Source organism: Miscanthus floridulus, chromosome 4, assembly GCF_019320115.1.
Source record: "Miscanthus floridulus cultivar M001 chromosome 4, ASM1932011v1, whole genome shotgun sequence".
NCBI classification, from domain to species: domain Eukaryota; kingdom Viridiplantae; phylum Streptophyta; class Magnoliopsida; order Poales; family Poaceae; genus Miscanthus; species Miscanthus floridulus.
Genome location: NC_089583.1, coordinates 39,553,912 through 39,573,534, shown reverse-complemented (window position 1 = coordinate 39,573,534; position 19,623 = coordinate 39,553,912). Strand labels below are relative to the sequence as shown.

At 49.9% G+C, this 19,623-nt stretch overlaps 1 protein-coding gene across 2 annotated transcripts; it reads right to left on the bottom strand.

Annotated features, from left to right (window-relative positions):
• Positions 1 to 1,046: 1,046 nt before the first annotated feature.
• LOC136549628 (uncharacterized) lies at positions 1,047 to 7,160 on the bottom strand. 2 transcript variants are annotated; one of them, XM_066540988.1, is made up of 8 exons: positions 6,807 to 7,160; positions 4,241 to 4,692; positions 4,054 to 4,126; positions 3,830 to 3,910; positions 3,642 to 3,705; positions 2,375 to 2,462; positions 2,212 to 2,281; positions 1,047 to 1,510 (listed from the first exon to the last, which is right to left on the bottom strand). In XM_066540988.1, exons 1-8 carry the CDS (start codon positions 6,906 to 6,908, stop codon positions 1,472 to 1,474), a joined length of 969 nt encoding a protein of 322 aa, XP_066397085.1. In that variant the 5' UTR covers positions 6,909 to 7,160; the 3' UTR covers positions 1,047 to 1,471. The 2 variants fall into 2 exon arrangements, with proteins under 2 accessions (XP_066397085.1, XP_066397084.1); XM_066540987.1 differs by having other exon boundaries at positions 1,049 to 1,510; positions 2,212 to 2,296; positions 6,807 to 7,158.
• Positions 7,161 to 19,623: the final 12,463 nt, after the last annotated feature.

Below are 19,623 nucleotides of genomic sequence, written 5' to 3'. Positions count from 1 at the left end.
AAACTTTCTCAAATGAAAAAATGGCCTATATAAGGATTGTAGATCTTGAATCCATGACCATGACTCCATGAGACCCATGAAGCCATGAGCTTGGCTATTTCTACTCATGCCGCGAAGATTGGTGCTTGTATGATGTTTGATGTATGATGTATCTGTATCTTTATCTTATTTGTTGCTTTACTCTTTAGTCTTTCGGCTTAATCTAGATGGATTATGGACTCATAGAGTGGTGTAATGGTTTGCGCACGTATGATATATATATATATATATATATATATATATATATATATATATATATATATATATATATATATATATATATATATATATATATGCTGCTTTTACTCAATATCCGAATAGATATTTGTATCCGACCTTCTCCGAATCCGATTCATACCGTATTCGATACTCATTATTCGTATCCGTAACCGAGTCAATCCGTATTCGTATATGTATCCGAACGCTATCCGTGTCCGAATCCGAATTCGAACAGAAATATAAAAACAAATATAATATGAGTGATATCCGTTCGTATCCGATCCGTTTTCATCCTACTCATCGGCACCATGGCACGCCTCGGCAGTGCGGAACTGTGCAAGGACAAGGAGCGAGAGATACTCCTAGTCAGATGCCCGATACTAGTATAAAAAGGCCAACCAGCCATGGCCCATGGAGATGACAGTTGCAATCAATGCAATGCAATGCAATGCTGCAGTGCAATGCAACCGAGCGTCGTCCGTCAGTCCCAGCAAACTGCCTGCCTACAACTAGTAGCTCGGCGGGAGTCGGAGAGGACATGGTTGTTACGGCTTCATCGGACGGTCATTCTCAGCTTCCGATACTCCTGTATACAATCATCCTACGTTTCTCTTTACTCGCCAATTTTGACCGTGGCATGAAATGAAGCCTAAGGTAATCCATCTGTGTTGCTTGAGTTGACCAAAAATGCTCCTAACTTACGGTTCTGTGTATGTAATTGCACCACAGAAATCTCTCGAATGAGCAATAGTGGGTAAAGAGCATCTCCAATAGTGGGTAATGAGCCAAGGTGATTCAGAGTAATTATTCTGAACAGAAAAACATGTACAAATATGAAACGTGTTAATTGAATGAATGAATACGTGACGTTACAATGATCGAGTACACTGGATTAACCACATTGTGTATGGTTGGAGGTAATTGGTGCAAGGAAATGGAAGGTTTCCCACTCACCACAGAGATTGGTGGTAATTGGACATTAAGTGGAACATGTATGCATCATGACTCATCAGTCATGACACGATTTTCCACTCCAAATCCCACTCACCAAACAAAGCACATGAATTCCCTATCCAGCTCCCATACTTAATTCCCTCCACAAGCCAAACAATAGAATGAGACTAAAAATCTCCAAGCTTTAGCAATTCCACCGAGCATTCTCATGCCCCTTTCCATCTGTTGCCAGGTCATAAATGAGGACAGCTAGCATCAGTTATGTCGAACGGTTCCGTGAATGCATGAATCCCCAGAGCTGTACAAAAGAAATGTCAGCCAACCAAGCCAACAATAAGGCATGCAAAATCAAGTGAGTACAGACTACAGAGACAAAAATGGGCGAGCTACTTTTGTATGCATGGTTCTAAAATGCATGAGATATTTTTGTATGCATGGTTCTAAATCCACACTGCTATAACAGCGGGCAGCTATATCTTTTTCATAGTGTCTATATGCATGGTTCTAAATAGCTCGCCATATCTTTTCCATAGTGTCTACCGCTACAATATCGTCAATCATTCCGCTATTATCGTCATTAGCTCTTTAGCGTTAATCCTAACTGAGGCAAATACTCATTCTTTACTCCATATGACTGTTAATAATTGATGTAATGAATCATTACATAATTATTGAATTGTTGAATGTCGATTGAATATAAACATTGATATAGCCATGAGTATGATGATTGATTTAATGACCGTGAAGTAATGGACAGAGACATGTTCCCCTAGTGCCCTATAATGTAGTTAGTATTTCTGTTCATGAAACTTTCTTAGTTACATATTTCTGTGCATCATTAATTAATAATTTATGTTTTATATTAAAACCCTAAATGAAATAGATTCTGCTATATCCCGCTATAGCCTTTTATAACTAATATGAAGCTGCCGCTAAATGGCTTTGCCTGTTATTTAAAACCTTGTCTATATGTAACTGAAATTAAAAAAAAATTCTTACCTCCACATTCTTTAGTTCAAACTCTGGACTATATGCCAAGCATGAGTTTCCAAATGTCTCACATGACCCACTGCTTCCATGTAACCTAGTCAAATAAAATTTAGATACATACAGATACTTCTCCCCACGGAGCAAAAGTCTATGCCAGCATAAGACAGCTTACAGATCTTCATCAACACACAATGCGAAGCTTCCACCACCTCCAAATGCTAAAGCATCATTCAAGCACAAATAGTAGAATCTGTTTGCACCTGGATATGCTTCCAAATAAGCTCTTTGAACCAATAATTTCTTATATATATTATTCTACTATTGAAAATTCTAAAAAGAGTGCAGGCATATACAAAACTGAAAGTTCATTAGTAAATTCCACGTTATTTTGACACACTATGAAGTTGTGTTTGTAAAACTTGCATACGCACACATTATCCAGTATGCCTCATTATCTTGAAGGCCATGTTAGCATGCATTTTAGGTTTTATTTGGTTGGGAGACACCCAGAGATGGGATGGTCCCGTCTCAGTTTCTAGAGACGGGACGATCCCATTTGGTGTTTCTTGAGGAACGACGAGATTGTCCCGTTTTTTGTTTGGTTTGGAGACACCAAAACTGAGATCAGACACTTGACTTGGGGGCACCCATCAGTCTCTTTTCTTTTCTTTTTTTTCCTTTCTTCCTCTCCCATCTTCCTTCCATACGCACACGAAGACAGGCACTTCCAGCCCGCAGCCTCACCAACCTCGCCATCCTCCCAATCTCCATCACCAACCTTGCCGTCCTCCCACGCCTGACGCCTCCGCGCTGTGCCCCCTGCACCTCCACGCAAGTTGTTAGCGTCCATGGCAAGGCCAGGCCGAAGCCCGGGCAGCGGGACTAGGGTGCGGAGCTCGCCCGCATGACCGCATGCAGCAGGGCCAGGGGCGCAGCTCGCTCGCGGCGGGGCCTGGGGCGGAGCTCGCCCATTTGACACACGGCGGCGCCCAAACCTTGCTGGCCACCCTCTCCTCTTCTCCTCCCCCGCTTCGCCGTACGCAGCCATAAGCCTGTGTCCCAGGTAGGACGAACAAATCCTTTGAAATTTTAGGGATGAGGTTGCCCCAGATCTTCAAGGAATATTCTCATGAAGGATGACTCTACCCCTGGTTGACTCCGAACCAAACGCTAGGACAAGGTGGGATATCCCACCTGGGACCATCCCATCCCTGGAACCAAATAGTACTAGTCTTCATGTGCCACTAACTAGTGGCTCAGATAAATTGATAATGTTTAGGGACTGTCTAGGTTAAAATTAGATTTAACAGAGATAACAGCAAATAGCTGCTGACTTGTGAAACAATTCAACATATTTTCTAGATACTCATTCATACATTGGTCAGAAAAGTCTAGGTTCAGCAAATATCATTGTGAACACTTGTATAAATTTTACTTACCTGTTGGTCTGAAAAGTCTAGGTTCACCATGTATCGTTGTGAACACAAACGTCTGGTTTGTTCCCTGGTCAATAAGGAAAGGAATGATAATTACTATAAAGCTGGGCAAAATGGCAATTTTCATGTACATGCAGCATGACCTGTATTTATTATGCACAAGTATAATGTGCAATTTATCTATGGCTTACCTGATATTTCCTTTTCTCTGTGGGCCGCAGAGGACTGTTCAATAAGCCACCAAACACAGCCCCTTGCATATCTCCAACAATCTAATCAAATAAAGAGGGGGGAAATATTCAGAACAATGGCCAATCTCTAGAAAAAATAACATGAATTTCACACTAAAGTATGGCACAAGTCTGATCGTGTCGAGACCTTAAAATTGTAAGCGCAAGTAGATAACTGGACATACCAATAAGCATGGACCCTGAATATTCTCACTTCTACGAAGAAGTGTTCTTAGAGATATCCCATGCTTCCAGGTGCTGCACTTCAGTTGTTAAAAAACAAGAAAGAATTAAAAGTACGCAGATAAACATTAAACAGGGTATTTTCACAGAAAAAAAGCTGAAGGAGTGACCATGTGACTAATACTTTACCTATATAGCAATACCCAGTGGCACCCCTTCAAGGTCCCAGGGAGAGAAGATTGAAAGAATGCAAATAGTTTTGGAGACACAAACATAGACTTTTCAGTCAGATAACGAAGAGCGACCGCACAATCTGAAGTTGATGTTTCCTCATTTCCATTTGAGTTATTTATGGACCTGTATGACTGAAGGGCCTGGTCGTTACCAAAATTCCCATTCCTTTCATCTCTCTCACTTTCAGACCCAGACTCCTCACTCAATTCCAGGGGAGGATCTTTCCATGTTAAATCACTCCCTCTCCATTGCTTAGGACGTGATTCAGGAGGTAATGGTCTCAAAGTCTCAGAACAAGGTGAATTCTGCTCATGCCCCAAGTTTGAGGTTGGTAGAAGGGAAAATACATACGAAGATAATGATGATGTCTTGGGGGGAATAAAAGGTTCTGCTGGGAAAGATTTTGCCTGAAAAAATACAGGTTACTATATAATAACATCCAAAAAGCACAAAACAAAAGATGTGCTTAAAACAGATTACAGACAAGTAGTTAATGAAGAATTTAGCAACATCCGTAAACTAAATATCTAAGTAACAAATGAACCCCGTAACCTACACTTTCAGGTTAAGTCCGGTCCCTCCACAAATATCGAATCAGCAAGCAAGTAGAATCTGGCCCTCACTGATCATTGTTGAATCAAGGCTGGATGGTATTTTGGATTGACAAATCATTTGATTTAGTATGGAAAATGCAATGTTCTACACATAACTACTGATAAATGGTAATTGCCAAAAAAAAAACTATCATTTGACTTTCAAATAGCATAAATAGGCTTTTTTTTTTCCTTTCCTCTGAAAATTTATTAGTTTTTACTGTTCAAGGATGGTGTAAACATAGGGGCACACAACACTCACTTCCCCCCATCCGTATCCATAGAGGAGGTACTCTGCCCATGTATAAACTTTATGAAGCAGCAAGCACGCTAATTGAAGAAGGGTATAGTAATAAATGTACTTTAATTTGTAAAACGGACTTGATCTGGACAGATAAGTAATGCATCAAGGAAACAAAAACGAGATATCAGCATGGAAGGCCAACGTTGTGAGCTTTGTATATTTAACAGCCATGTGCAATATTGTCAAAGAAACCTTTCAGGCGTTTAAATACAAATATACAATTGAAGTTTGAAGGGCCTGATTTTGGGATTATGCGTAGATGTTCTCTCACTGAACACAGCAGTTTGAAAAGATTTATCTGGATGACTCAACAAAAGAAAAGGTACTCTAGCCATGTGTTGTGTAAGTTTTGTGAAGCACATCTGCATATGTAACTCAGAGAAAGGTAGACTAACAAATGTACTCTAATTTGTCAAAGAGGATCTGAAGTGACAAATGATGCATCGAGGAAATGAACTGAGCAACCAACATGGTGAGCTTTGTATATATAAGGCTCCATTATAGTTTATTGAAGAAAACTTAGGTTTTGTATGGATATATATTTAAAGTTCAAGGGACTGATTCAGACGAATACATGGTTCATATGTTCTCTCGCTGGACATGGCACTTCATTAGTTCATTCTGACTAATTCAGATGATTCAACGAGACAAAATTCATCAAGTGCAACATCTGAGGTAACCCAGCCAAGAATTCTATCTACTGGATCAGAACTAAGAGGCCATACATGGATTAGTAAGTCTAATTTCAACATGGTTACCCTGCATGGTGAATTATATTATATATCAATAATCAAAACGAAGACAAGACAATGCCAATGCACATCAATGCAATTCCAATAGTAAAAGAGATTAGGTGTTAAACAGAAGGCACTATCTCCAAACCGCTGTGTTAGCAATATTTTGCAAATGCACATCCAAATCGGTGAAGGGCGGGCCTGGTGCAAGCGGTAGAGTCTTACCGCCTGTGACCGGAATGTCCTGGGTTCGAGTCGCGGTCTCCTCGCATTGCACAGGCGAGGGTAAGGCTTGCCACTGACAACCTTCCCCAGACCCCGCACAGAGCGGGAGCTCTCTGCAGTGGGTATGCCACCCTTTGCACATCCAAATCGGTGCAGGCACGTAGGCAGCGGTGGCAGCTAAGCCACATCTCTAATGCATGACAATACAACCTCCTAGCCCGGCGGAAGCCTACATGCGCAGTTGCCCACTGCCCACAGGACCAGGATTAGGCACCAATTAAACCGCAGGATGGGAAGACTGCAGCAATCCATCGAAATAGACCCTGAACCGGACAAAAACCGATGCTTAGCTTCCAGTGTCTCATTCCGTCCAGGAAACCCAATTCCAAATCGAAATCTAAGAAGGCCAGCTGGACAAGGAACCAATCACCTAAACAACAGGTACCGAGCTCCGTCATACGAACCCACGCGATTCGTGGAGGAAGAAAAATCAATCCTTTGGCCATGAATGGATGAAATTCGACTCCACGGGTCTTCTCCAAGATCCCACCCACCTTCCGGCGGGATCCCAAGCCCCACGTACCAACCACCGAATCGACAGGCACCCACACACAATGCTAATGCGAGCAGCGCGGGAGGTCCGGAAAAAGGGAGGCAGATCTCACCTGCGATGGCGCGACGGCGGCCTGCGCCGGGGAGGGGGAGACAGGGGAGTCGGCGAGGAGGCGGGCGAGGCGGTCCGCCACCTTCTCCTTCCACGCCAGCATCGCCCTCACCTCACCTCACCGTTGGCCCCGCGCGAGGTGGTGGCAGGAGGTGGCGGTGGCGGTGGCGGTGGCGGAGAGGAAGCAAGAGCGCGCGGACGGCGGGAGGAGAAGGGAAAAGGAAAGGGAAAGGGAAAGGGAAGAAGTTTCAAGTTTGGTTGACGGCACACGCCGCGCGCGTGGAAGGTGGAACAGGTTAGGCACGGCGCCGGCGGTCGGCACGACCTCACGCCACGCGGTTCACGACACGGCACCGCCCCCGCACGGTCGCGGTGTGGTCCGTGGGACACGTCAACGGCGGTGAGCACGGTCGGTGATCGGGGCTGTTTGGATCGAGCTCAGATAATAAAAAAATAAATTACATAATTCGTCAATATTCTACGAGATAAATTTTTTAAATCTAATTAATTCGTCGTTAGCACATATATTACTGTAGCAAAACATTGTCAAATCATGGACTAATTAGGTTTAAAAGATTCGTCTCGTAAATTAGTCGCAAACTATGTAATTAATTTCATAATTAATCTATATTTAATACTCTATACATTTATTTAAATATTCAATGGGACAGCGACTAAAATTTAAGAGGAGCAACCAAACACCCCTGATCCATCGAGCACCGACGACCCCTTTTTTACTCTATATCGGAGGCTCTCTCGAACAATTGTTTTCCAAAAACTGTTTTTTCCACGGCAGCTCTTCCATAATTTACACCTAAAAATATTTTGAACTTTGCCACGTCATCAATTAGTTGGACGAGGACGATCCTACCAACAGAATTAGTTGTATTCTAAGTTTTCCGTCCGCGTGACATGTTCCATCCGGCCAGCCGTTCCTCCTCCGTAGCTCCACCATTTTCGTCCGCTCATTCCTTCCTGCTAGTACGGTGACTCCAGGTCCAATACAACTACGAGGCCAGGCTGTGCTAGCCCCGCCATCAGGCTTGTGCTTTCCTGCTAGCATACGGTGACTCCAGGTCCAATACAACTATGAGGCCAGGTTGTGCTAGCGCCGCCATCAGGCTTGTGCTCATCGCCATCGCCCTGTGGCCTCGCGTGTTCTCTGCTAGCGCTCCTTCTCTTATCGGCTTGTTACGACACCATAAAGATCTTCCGTAATATTGTTTGATTCCAGTTCGAGATAAGTAAAAATGATCTACCAACATAGCTTTCTCATGAACCAAGTGTTAAACGATACATCGTCGTCAGATGATGATGATGATTTCTTTTTTGACATCGTATATGCGGTAATTGAGGATGAGTCTGATGAAGAGCCAAAACATATATTGAGGTTGTGTTCATGGGCATCCAGTGCTTCAGCGTGATAGGCAGGCGGGACATCAAAGGCTATACTATGATTATTTCGCCGATAATCCTACGTATGCACCAAATTATTTTAGACGAAGGTATGCGATGCAACACATTTTGTAGAAAAGATGCTTCTATATGTGTATCTAATTATTTTATACTGCAGGTTTCGAATGAGTCATACGTTGTTTCTACGTATAATGCAAGCTATAGAACAACACGATGAATATTTTGTGCAAAAAAAGAATCCTGCCAGTACACTCGGTCTGTCTAGCTTGCAGAATATTACAACAGCATTTCAGATGTTAACTTATGGAGTAGCAGCTGATGCTATGGATGTGAGCGCTGCTACACATCGGCCGCCGCATCTGAGCACGGCCAAGCGCCACACGCCCCTGCAGGGAGCCGGCTTCCCTGCCTTGCCCCATCTTCAACAGAACCTTGATGGGAGAAGACGGGAGGGCACTACTATGGCAGTGGAGCTAGGAGCGCGGCAAACATCCAGAAAATTGGCGCGAGCAGGGGAGGACGAGCGCGGGAGGAAGATTGGGGGGCGCGCCGTCGGTTTGCAGGTACGAGGAGCGTAGGCTCAATTTTCCAGAGCGACTAAATCTTGGGAGAAGGTTTGGGGAGCTATTGGACCCATGTTTTTTCTTCTAATCACACAAATTTTAGTTTTAGGAATATTATTAGCTTTCTCTTGGAGATGCTCTTACATGAAATTTGTTGTAGTCATATACGGAATATACACTGCCTCCATAATCAGAGGCGGAGCGTGGCCCAAACGCAAAGGGGGCCGAATTGCCTATTCCTGATCACTGTGTAACAATTTTTTTTGAAAGCCAGTTCAGCCAGCGCTGCAATCGTTTGTGGAGATTTTTGGGCCACAAGAAACTATGCTTACATATTGTAGTTTACAACGTTTTTAGACTTTATTTAATGGCTTGACAGCATTGGTTAGTACACATATATGCTCATCGTTAGGGATAAAAATGGTACAGATATTTTGCGACAGTATTCGAGACCGAATCCGTTTAGAAGGGTTTAGATCTGTTCGTATCAAAGTCCGGATATTTAACATCCGCTAGCGTATCTGTATCCGAATACTCAAATCGTATATTTATGATGTCGATATCCAATCGTATTCTATCGGGCATGGTTGACACTATCTGTATTCGAATCCAAATCCGGATAGAAATATAAAAACAAATGTAATATCAGTGATATCTGTTCATCGATCCGTTGGGAAAATGCGCCTTAGCCCCCTGTCGCATCGTCTTGCGGCCGCCCCGTCCTGGACACGGACGCGCACTCCCCTCGCTGCTGCCGCGTGCCCCATACGCGCGCCGCTCATTTGTGCCCCGTCTCGTGCCCCTCTCCCTCTCCCATCGCACGCGCTAGTGGTGGTGGTGCTAGCTTCGCCCATCATGCGCGCTGCCCGCTGTCAGAACCGGGGCACGCTCACCTGCAGGCGACTCTCCGCTTCCCCAGGCGGGACCATGGAACGGACCAACGACGGAACCTCCCTCCAGGAGGAGCCCAGCGGGCCTCCTGGGTCGATCGGGTGGCCCAGGCAAAACAACGAACGAACGACCAACTGAAAGATAAGTACCCCTGTTTACTTACTTTGAGTATTAAATTCTTTACTGGGCCTCCGACCCCAGCAACGGCAGGGGCATGGACATCGCTCGGGGGCTGCCGAGGGCGCATGTTTGTTTAAACACCCTCTTAGCCCGACCCCTCCTTACGTTTGGGAAACCAAAAGCACAGCGTGTGGGAATACAACGATGAGTACAACTGGACGAACCACCGGACCCTACACTCCGTCGGCTACGGAGTCTTTTTGGTTCACCAGCATAATCGCATTCACAGTTCCTCACACTACTAGCCTTAGCTCCCGCCTTCCCGAAAGGAGTTTGCAGGGGTCCACCTGCAGAGCCCCCCTTCAGGGGGAAGCTGGCAGATCACCTAAAAATCAATCGCAAAAACAAAAGTAGCAATACTTATGCAGGTTACGCCGGCCTCGTCGGAAACATTAGACCCGAACCTGGCTCGGACACGTCTGGTAGGAGCTTCCCACGGCTCATACCACCAAGGTAACATTACCGACCCCTGCTTTCATTTTGATTAAACTATTCATTCAATATGAGCGACGCCTGTCCGGGGTTCGAAGGCCGGCCTGCGAAGGACTCGAGGCCGCCTCGTGTCAAACAGAGCCAGGGGAAAAAACCCAAAATGAGCCCTAGCGGCCTTGCCCAACCCCGTCCAGAAACTGACAGGGACATTTCGACCTTTCTCATTTGATTCTAACCTCGAGCCAGACCCACAGAATCTCCGTCGAGGAGAGGCCAACGGGCCGCCTGAGCCCAACAAACGGCTTGGGCATCTGCCGAGAGGCGGGTTTAGAAGTAGTGGAATGCCACATGAGGGCTCTGCCGACCCCGTCAGCGAATGATGGATCCGGATTCCACACGAACATACCCGTTAGCGAGCTCATTGAGCGCGACACTCGAGCCATCGAGGCAAGTGTCGTCAACTCAGCCCCTCCGGCCGCAGAAACCGAGGACGGGGTAGCGCGCAAAAACACGGCCGACCCCTAGCAGACCCTCAAGGGCTCAGAGGCTCAAGCCACTCGATCCAAGATCGAGAGACTGAGGTTTGATGGCTGACCAGTGAAGGGTCCGGGGCCGCCTCGCGTCGAACAAGAGCTAGGGGAGAAAACACAGATAAGCCTCAATGGCCTTTGCCCGACCCGCATTAAGGCGAATAGGGTCATCTCAACCTTCTTGTTCAATCCAGCCTCTAGCCGAGCCCATAGAAACCCCATTGAGGGGGAATCTGTTGGAAGGCGAGCAAAGGAGTAACGAAACGCCCCCCCGAGGGCTTCGCCGATCCCGCCGCGAAGCAAACGGGATCGGATTCCGTCCGAACATCCCCGTTAGCAAGCTCATAACGCACGGTCACGCAGCAATCATCAAAGTCCTAAGGTAAGGGGTACGAGTAAATACAAACGTAAGTTTGCCTCCCTCGCTCCAGTCTCCAGTAACATCCAACCCCAGCAACCGCAAGGGGTCGGATCTCACTCGGGGGCTGATAAGGGTATGGGAACCTCCTTTCTTTTCTTTTTGAGAAAATATTACATTTGACCTCCTCTTCGCATCAAGACTAGTGGCAAGGTTCGGCGGAACAGACTGGTAAGACCGCAAAAAGCCCACGCCCAGATAGCTACGGTAATTTTGCTCACCAGCACAATCAAGTTTCCCCTAAAAAAACCTCAGGCCCTATGGTCTTAACAAAACGGAAGGGTCGATTGTCTAAATCTTTTTCATCGGAAAAAGAGAAGGTAAGATCAAAACAAACGAAACGAGACTTACGCAACCTTTTCCAGGACACAAAAGCACTGACACTTGTTCACATATTACAAATAAGTGTTCATCAAACCAATTCCACTAACTGCTTCCGCGAAGGGAGAACCTCTTCTTTCAGCTTGTCCGCCAGGTTCCACGCAAGGGGAGCCACCACCTTCTCCATCTCATCTAGCTCAGCGTCTTCATAGACAGGCGCGAAACCTTGGCTCATCACCCTAGGTTGATCTCCTGAGCATAATGGGAATGCGCGACAGTGAAGGCTTAGGTGATCCCGAGGCGAAAGGCGCTCTCCTCAAGCTGGCCCACGTGCGCCGTGATACCAGCAGCACGGACCGCGAGGGAACCATCCCCCTCCTCTTGCGTCACCCGCAGGTTGTCACAGACCGCCAGGACAGTGGAAGACAGGCGATCATACTCATCACCTTTGACTTGAAGAAGCCCCCGCGCCTCGGCGAGATCGGCGCGTAGACCGGCAGAAACTTCCTCGGCATCCAGCCATCAGGCCACCTCGACTCCAAGATCCGCCCGGCGTGCCTCGGTCTCCCGATGCGCTTCGTCATGCTCTCGGATGGCCCAATCAACCACCATGGCATCCTGGTTTGCCTTCTCCTACAACGTCGCGGACCTCTCCTTAGCCTTCAGCTTGAGGTCCTGCTCCGTTTGTAGCTCCGCTAGGAGCTCGCTGGCTCGCTCACTAGCCGCAGCATTCTTCTGCAGCAGCTCGTCTCGCTCCTTTCGGAGCCTGGCGATCTCTTCCTCATCCAGCTTTGTCCTCGCCAACAAATCCTCAAACATCGCATGGAACTCCTCCACGTCACGGCGCGCCTCGGCCTCCCGCCGCTGGATGACAGCAAGCTGCGCGCTCACATCTCCTCACAGTCGGGCCTCCTCGGTGAGGCGGTCCCACTCCACCTTTCGCTCACGGAGAAAACAGGATTTGTTCCAGCTACGGGCAACAAGATTCTAAAAAAAAGACTGGTATCAAAAACACGAAACACAAAGATACAAAAAGGAGGAGAACAAGGCGAATACCTGGCTAGAAGGAATGATGATTTCGCGCAAGGCTCCATTGGCCTGGTTCAAGGCATTGATCATGGCCGAGAACCCGATGTCAAGGTTCTCCCGCTCCACACTCTCGGCAACATCATCAAGCGAGAACAGAGCCAATGATGAATCCTGAGCATCCGTCCAATGGAGTGTCGGCTCGCTTCGCACGGGGGAACGGCTACCCCCCCAACAATAGGGCTGGGGGCGACAGCCGGTGAGACCTTCCCACCACCGCCAAGACGCCCAAAAACCCACCGGCCGTATCCTCCCCCGTCCGGCCCACCTCGGAGGTCACCACGGCTGCATCCGACCCAGTCAGGCCTGATGCGCTCGCGGCCTCCCCCATCTGGACCTCTGGTGGCACAGACTGTGCCACTCTCTTGGATGCCACTGTGGCCGCATCCAACTCCGCCCGATCCGCGTCAGGCGCCATCTCTGTGGCCACCGGAGGCGCGGACTGCGTCACCCCCTCGGACACGACCACGGCTGCGTCCGGCTGCTCCTGGCCTAACGCGGTCACGGTTGCCTATTCAGCAACCACCAAGGGCATGGGTACCACGCGGGTGCCGCCGGACCGGCCAACGAGGCCGCGACGCTCCCGCCCAAAACAGGGGTGACGTCGGGCAGCACCAGCCGTCCTATCTGAAGGGCAAGGCTCTTCTTGGGCGCCGGTCCCAGAGGGCGGCCCCGTCGCAAGAGTCTGCGAAAGAGGAAGAAGCGTAAGATCAGAATAGAAAAATAAAGGGAACAACGAGGGGAGTTGATAACGTACTCTGATGCTTTCGGGCGGTGGGTACATTTTGGGGATGAACCCCTGGATCCCTAGTCCAACTCATGTGGGTGGGACCGTTTCGAGCCTTCCCCCTGCTCCGAGGTAGGGGGCTCGTCTCCCTTGTCTCATGAGGCGTGGCACCAGAGCCGCTCCCTTCCATCACCTCTCGGGGCGTGGCGTCGGAGCCGCTCCCCACCACCGTCTCATGGGGCGTGACACCAGAGCCGCTCCCCTCCACCGTCTCATGGGGCGCGGCACCAGAGCCGCTCCCCTCCATCACCTCTCAGGGCGTGGCGTCGGAGCCACCCCCCTCCACCAGCACCGCGGGGACGGTCTCGGATCTGACCCCTCCCGTCCACCAATCCTCCACCGACACCCCGAGGGTAGCGTCGGATCCACTGGCTCCCATCGGACCCAGGGTAGGCTCGGCTCCACTGCTCCCATAGATTCGCTTCCCTCCGCATGGAACGGGAAGGGTCCCTACGTGGGCAATGAGTCCTCGTTCACCAGGTCACCCAATCCACGCCGGCTGCTTCTCCTCATCCAACTCGTCATCATGATCATCGTCTTCACTGCTTGTCTCCTCTCCTCGATCTCGAGCTTGCTGCTTCCATATCACCTTCTTCTTCGCAAGCTCCCGCATCCTCTTGTCCCAACCAGCCGCGGTGCAGTTCGCTGCCGCTTGGGTTGGGTCCTTCGGCAACGGAGCCAGGCTATCCTTGAAGTGCAGTCCCCCCAGCTAGTCCCGCCATCACAAGGTTAACATTAGGGGATTAGAAATTACAAGAGAAGAAAGGAGCAAGAGGGAAGAAAACTTACGAAATCAACAAACCTCGGTTCCGGTTGCATCGAGAGATGCCCCGGCCCCAGATACACGAAGTCAAGGACAGCGCTAGCGGAGTCCTTCATGGGCTCCATCACCTCCTTGATTCGCTGCGCCACTTCAGAGAAAGGAGCGCCTCGTCGACGAGCACCATCCCTTTGAACGACGCTTCAAGCACCATCTAATATAGGGGAAGCGCGCGCCATCAGCGGCGCCACCCTCCTCACATGTAGGCACCGATGATCCCTGACCCCTTCTCACGCCCCTCTGCTTCAGAGTTTGTATGGCGGCGAGAAGGCTGTTGAGTTGCTTCTTCTTCTTGCCCCAGGACGCCCCACCCCCACGACCCTGAGGCCTCCATGATGTAGCGTCCAGGGAAAGCTGGCAAGGGGGCGGCGACGTCGTTCTTGATATAAAACCATTGCGAATGCCACCCCTTGTTGGAGGTGGACAAACGCATTAGCGGGTACATCCTCCCTCGGTTGTTGTGGAGGTGGATGCTAGCGCACCCCCACCGGCACATGCAGCTCTTGCTGCCCAACCCGCCTCTTCACCAGATTAACGGCAAAGATTATACCGCCATAGATCAAAGTGGGGATCGATCCCCAAGAACCCCTCGCACAGGGGCGACAAACGTCGCAATGTGCTGGATCCCATTGGGGCTAAGGTGCTGCAGTTCCACCTGATAATAGTCCAGCAATCCTCGAAAATCAGATGGGCGGGCATGGTGAATCCCCGCTCATGGAAGTGAGCAAAAGACACGACGTACCCTTCAGGCGGCTGCGGCTCCTCCTCCTCACCCGGGCAGTCGCCACTCCTCGGCGGCGGTCAAACGGGCAAAGGAGGCCTCGGCGGACGAGGCCCTCCAGGTTGTCGAAGGGGACATGTTGGATTTGTACCCTGGGTCCATTGCGACAACAGGAGCAGCACGGAGAAGAAGAAGGCAGCAGCGAGTTTTGACGGCGGCGACAGCGCGGGCACAGAAGGCAACAACGAGTATGATGGTGGCGGCAGCATGGGTGCAGGAGGCTAGGGTGATTGGCGGCGGAGGTTTCAGATGTGAAGGCAAGGGGGCGAAATACGGAACCCAGGGGGCAAACCCCGTGGTTTTATAGGGGCAACGAATGCAAGAAGGGCAACCGTCTGCCATCAATCTCTGGGCCTGCCACGCGCACCGTCATGTCACGTCACGGGACACATGCCCGCGATCCCTATCCTCTCCCACCAAAATCGTGCCGGACGGTTCGCCTTCCCGAAGCAACCGGACTCTTTTCCCACAGAGGGGACGTGGACCAGAAAATCTCTTCTCTAATCCATCTGGGCCATAACGATCGAGGGTTGGCCCAAACCAACTCAATGGCCACTCCAACAAAGGATGGGCCGTGAGAACCAGAACTCAAAGACGCAAGCATCACCAGGGCCTTAATCTGCAGTCAGAACCCAGCCAGGCCGGCACTGAGTAAAATTCCCGTGAACAGAATACCACAATTCCCTTAAAAAAATCCCGTCGACAAAAAACCAAGTTCTTCAGCCTTACCCGCGAAGGGTCCGATACTACCCTCGGGTGACTCTACTCGAGACACCCGGGGCTCAGGGCCTACACCCATCGGGTGCGCTCGCGCGCACCCTCTGGCAAATTAACTTCGACGAAATTGAAAACAACCCCCGGATGATTCTGTCCGAATCGCCCGGAGGCTCGGGGGCTACACCCATCAGGTGCACTCGCGCGCACCCTCTGGCAAATTAACTCCGACGAAATTAAAAAACCCCCCGGATGATTATGTCCGAATCGCCCCGGGGGCTACTGTCGGGGACCTAACACCTGGGTACCCCAAGAGGTGGAACCATAACCATCGAACGCTAAAAACTTCTGGACGGACAAGGGCACAGCCGCTACGTTCCTTGCTCGAATGATGGGAGTTTGGTTCCGCCTCGCCCGACGCCTTCGGGCCAGCTCCACCTCGCCCAAGGGCTAAGGGCTACTCTCTGCCTCGCCCGACGCCTTTGGGCCAGCTCCGCCTCGCCGAGGGCAGAGGGATAGACTTCACCTTGCCCGATGCCTTTGGGCTAGCTCCGCCCTCGCCGCCCGAGGGCTGAGGGAATAGACTCTGCCTCGCCCGACCCCCGAGGGACGGGGCTCGGTCTCTCGCCCGACGGATAAGACTGGTCTACGCCTCGCCCGACGTCCGAGGACGAACCTCGCCTCACTTGATGTCCAAGGACTGGTTTTGTCTTGCCTGACAACCTCTCCTCGTTCCCTCATGATGATAGGTACAGGGCAGGACAAAACGTGCGGGTCAATCGTGACTTCAAGGACCATACCCTGCGCCCCCGGCAGGAAAAGTACTGCCACAGGGAACGACGGGATGGGTGCTTTAGACCCTTCCGGGCGTAGCAGAGCCTGAAAAGTGTTGCGGGTGCATGCTCTTCGCCCTGTAGAGTTGTAGGTGCCGCCTTCAGCTCTAGGACACGGAACACCGACAAAGATATACGACAACCACTACGGTCCAGAAAAAGACTCGCGTCCACCACAATTACGGATATGCTATCACCACGATATGGTCCCAAGGGAGCGGCACCCGTTTCATGGCCCCTCGGGTCCACCAGATCGGAGTATTCGCTTTAGCCTCTGGACGCCCCCTCCGATCAAAAGGCTTTGTCCACAGCACTACTTCCTGCTCCGACACCCGCGACTCTGACCCCACGACCGGGGCTCGCGGGAAGCCTGCTCACTGCTTTTTCTCCGACCGGCGCACTGAGGGCCGACTGGAGCCATCCGACCGGGAGCTCCCCGTTCGGAGGGAACCAGAAGGCGTGCGGAGCAAGGCTAGGCGAGGCTCATAAGTCAAACCACTGTACCAGAGTCCATACCCTACGCGGGGCAGTACTCTGTAGCCATCCTGACATTCTACAGTGGCATCGACAGTATTGTAGGCGCTTATCATCCTTTTGCACCCACTGGAATGGACAACGAGGCCGGGTAAACATGAACAACAAGGCTAGGTAGCGTACGCACCCTAGCCCTCTCACTTGTAAAGCCGTCCCCTTTATCTATAAAAGGGGGTGCGCTTCCTCCAACAAAGGGACCGACTTTTGACAGCCACAACACACCACACACACAGTCAAGCTGCTACCAAACTCTTGGCCTCCTTTCGACCCTTCCATCAGAGACTTGGGACCAATCCCTCTCTCGATCGTTTGTACCCCCTACCACGAAATCATTTTTCGGTGCTAATAACACAAGCAGCAACAGACTGGACGTAGGGACATTTGGCCTGAACCAGTAATAAATCTTGTGTCCTTTAGCGGCACCATCTAGGCCTAACGTGCATCACTATAAATTTACTTGTCGGTGCTTGTACGAACACCGACACCCCGCCCTGTCGACCCAAGCCTGGTGCTAGTGGCGCTGGTGGCGGTGGGTGCTCACGTGCATCGCTGGTGCTAGATGCTAGTGGTGCCCGCGTGCCACCACTCGCCACCGGATCTCACCCCGATGGCCTGAATTGACCGGGCATAGGCACTCTCCTCCTCTATGTTGTAAATATATGTTTCAAGTGTTTTAGACGTTTAAGAGGTATGTTGTAGTTGTTTCATATGGATGTTGCAAAAGTAGATCGGAGGATGTTGCACGTGTTGCATATGCTTGCATGTGTTTCAGAGACATGTTGCAAGAGTTTGTTTAAAATATTTCATCTGTTCCAGATGTATGTTGCATGTGTTTTGATCTACATGTTGCATATGTTTCACACATATGTTACAACAGTATGTTCCAAATGTTTCATCTGCTTCCGGTCTTCCGTTGCAGCAAGTATTTTTATGTTAGCAAGTTGCAAGTGTTCTATCTGGATGTTGCGTATGTTTTCACACATATGTTGCAAGTGTATGTTTTCATATGTTTTATCTGTGTTAGACGTATGTTGCATTCAAGTGTTTCATGTTGCACGTGTTTCATGCTGTTCGGAGAGTCAGGGGACGCGGGGGAGTGATTGTGGCATGACACGGGCGCCGGAGAATGGGGCGTGGCGAGCTGGTGGCTAGCGGACGTGGCGCGCGGCACTCTGGGGGCCGACGGGGCAGGGTGCGCCTACGGGGCGGGCTGAACGGATGCGGGCAAGGTGTGCGGATGGGGGCAGGTCGAATTGAGGCGGACGGGGCGGATTGCGAGCGAGTCGTACAAACGCGACGACCGCGCGATGCGCATTTTGGAAGGGCGAATTAGCGGATGGAGGCAGGTTGTGCAGGCACGCGTGGGAAACGACCGTCCGACGGAATCCTATCTGGTCGTACGTCCCTTCTGACATGGCACAGTTGGCCCCCTCCCCCCTCTGTTTTACCAGGATGTCACAGCCAGCGAGTCAGCGACTCAAGCACGTAGAGCAACAGCAGAAATTTGTTGCGAACAAAGAAGCATCCTATGTATTCTTTTTAATAAATTCCAGTAAAGACCCTTTTCCGTACAGCTGATGATGCCCTCAAAGTTGTCGCTGCAATGCTGATCACTGCTCTCAACTCCGAGTCTCCGAGAGCCTGAATGGAATACGTTATCCCTCTTCCCTCACTAATTATCCTAGTGTTCCCACCCTCACAAGGATCAGAAAAACAACATGGCACGATGACTCGGTGATGAGAAGAGAGCAGTTCAGGCAAGCATAACGACAATGGCTCCGTTAGGTCGGTCGCGTAGGTGATTTGGAGCTGGCCTCTTGTTGCCCATAGCCTCTCTCGCAGTCGCTGTTGGGCGGTGCAGCCTGCAGCAGGATGTGTAGTGGGACGGTTCAACCGAAGCGCATGCAGGCCAGGCCAGATTAGATTAAAAACCCAGCACTTGTTTCATTGTTTTAAATTAACAACCATGCATGCTGCACAAATGCTTGTCTAATGTAATACAATGTGGCATTTGTGACGAATGCTGAAGGTGAACAACTGAAACATGGTTTGGATCCGCACGTTGGCTACACGCTCCACACTGATGCCATGCATCAGTCAGCAGTACGCACTGAAGCACAGCCGGTGGGAGATAATTCTTCCATTCCATGCATGAGAAATTAATAATGTATGTATCTTCATGCCAGAAGCATGCATGCATGTAAAAGCTAAGGAAAGCAACCCATCACTCTGTTGCAAAGCTTGTGCATGTGGAATTCATAGCCTCAGCTCGTGCAGTTGCAGGCTAATTCGTGCTCAAAAACACTGCTCAAGGAGTCAAGGTAGGAAGGTGCTCTCGTTTCCGAAAAGGGGAAACGGAAGGACAGATGAACAGCACGTTTGCAAGCCTGAAATGTGCAATTGGTTCGGTTTGGTTGGCACAAGCATGTTCTGAAATCTTCTACTCTAACTCCCATCACCTGCAGTCTCGTGCATCCACGGTGATATCAAACAATGAACAGCAGGCTGGACA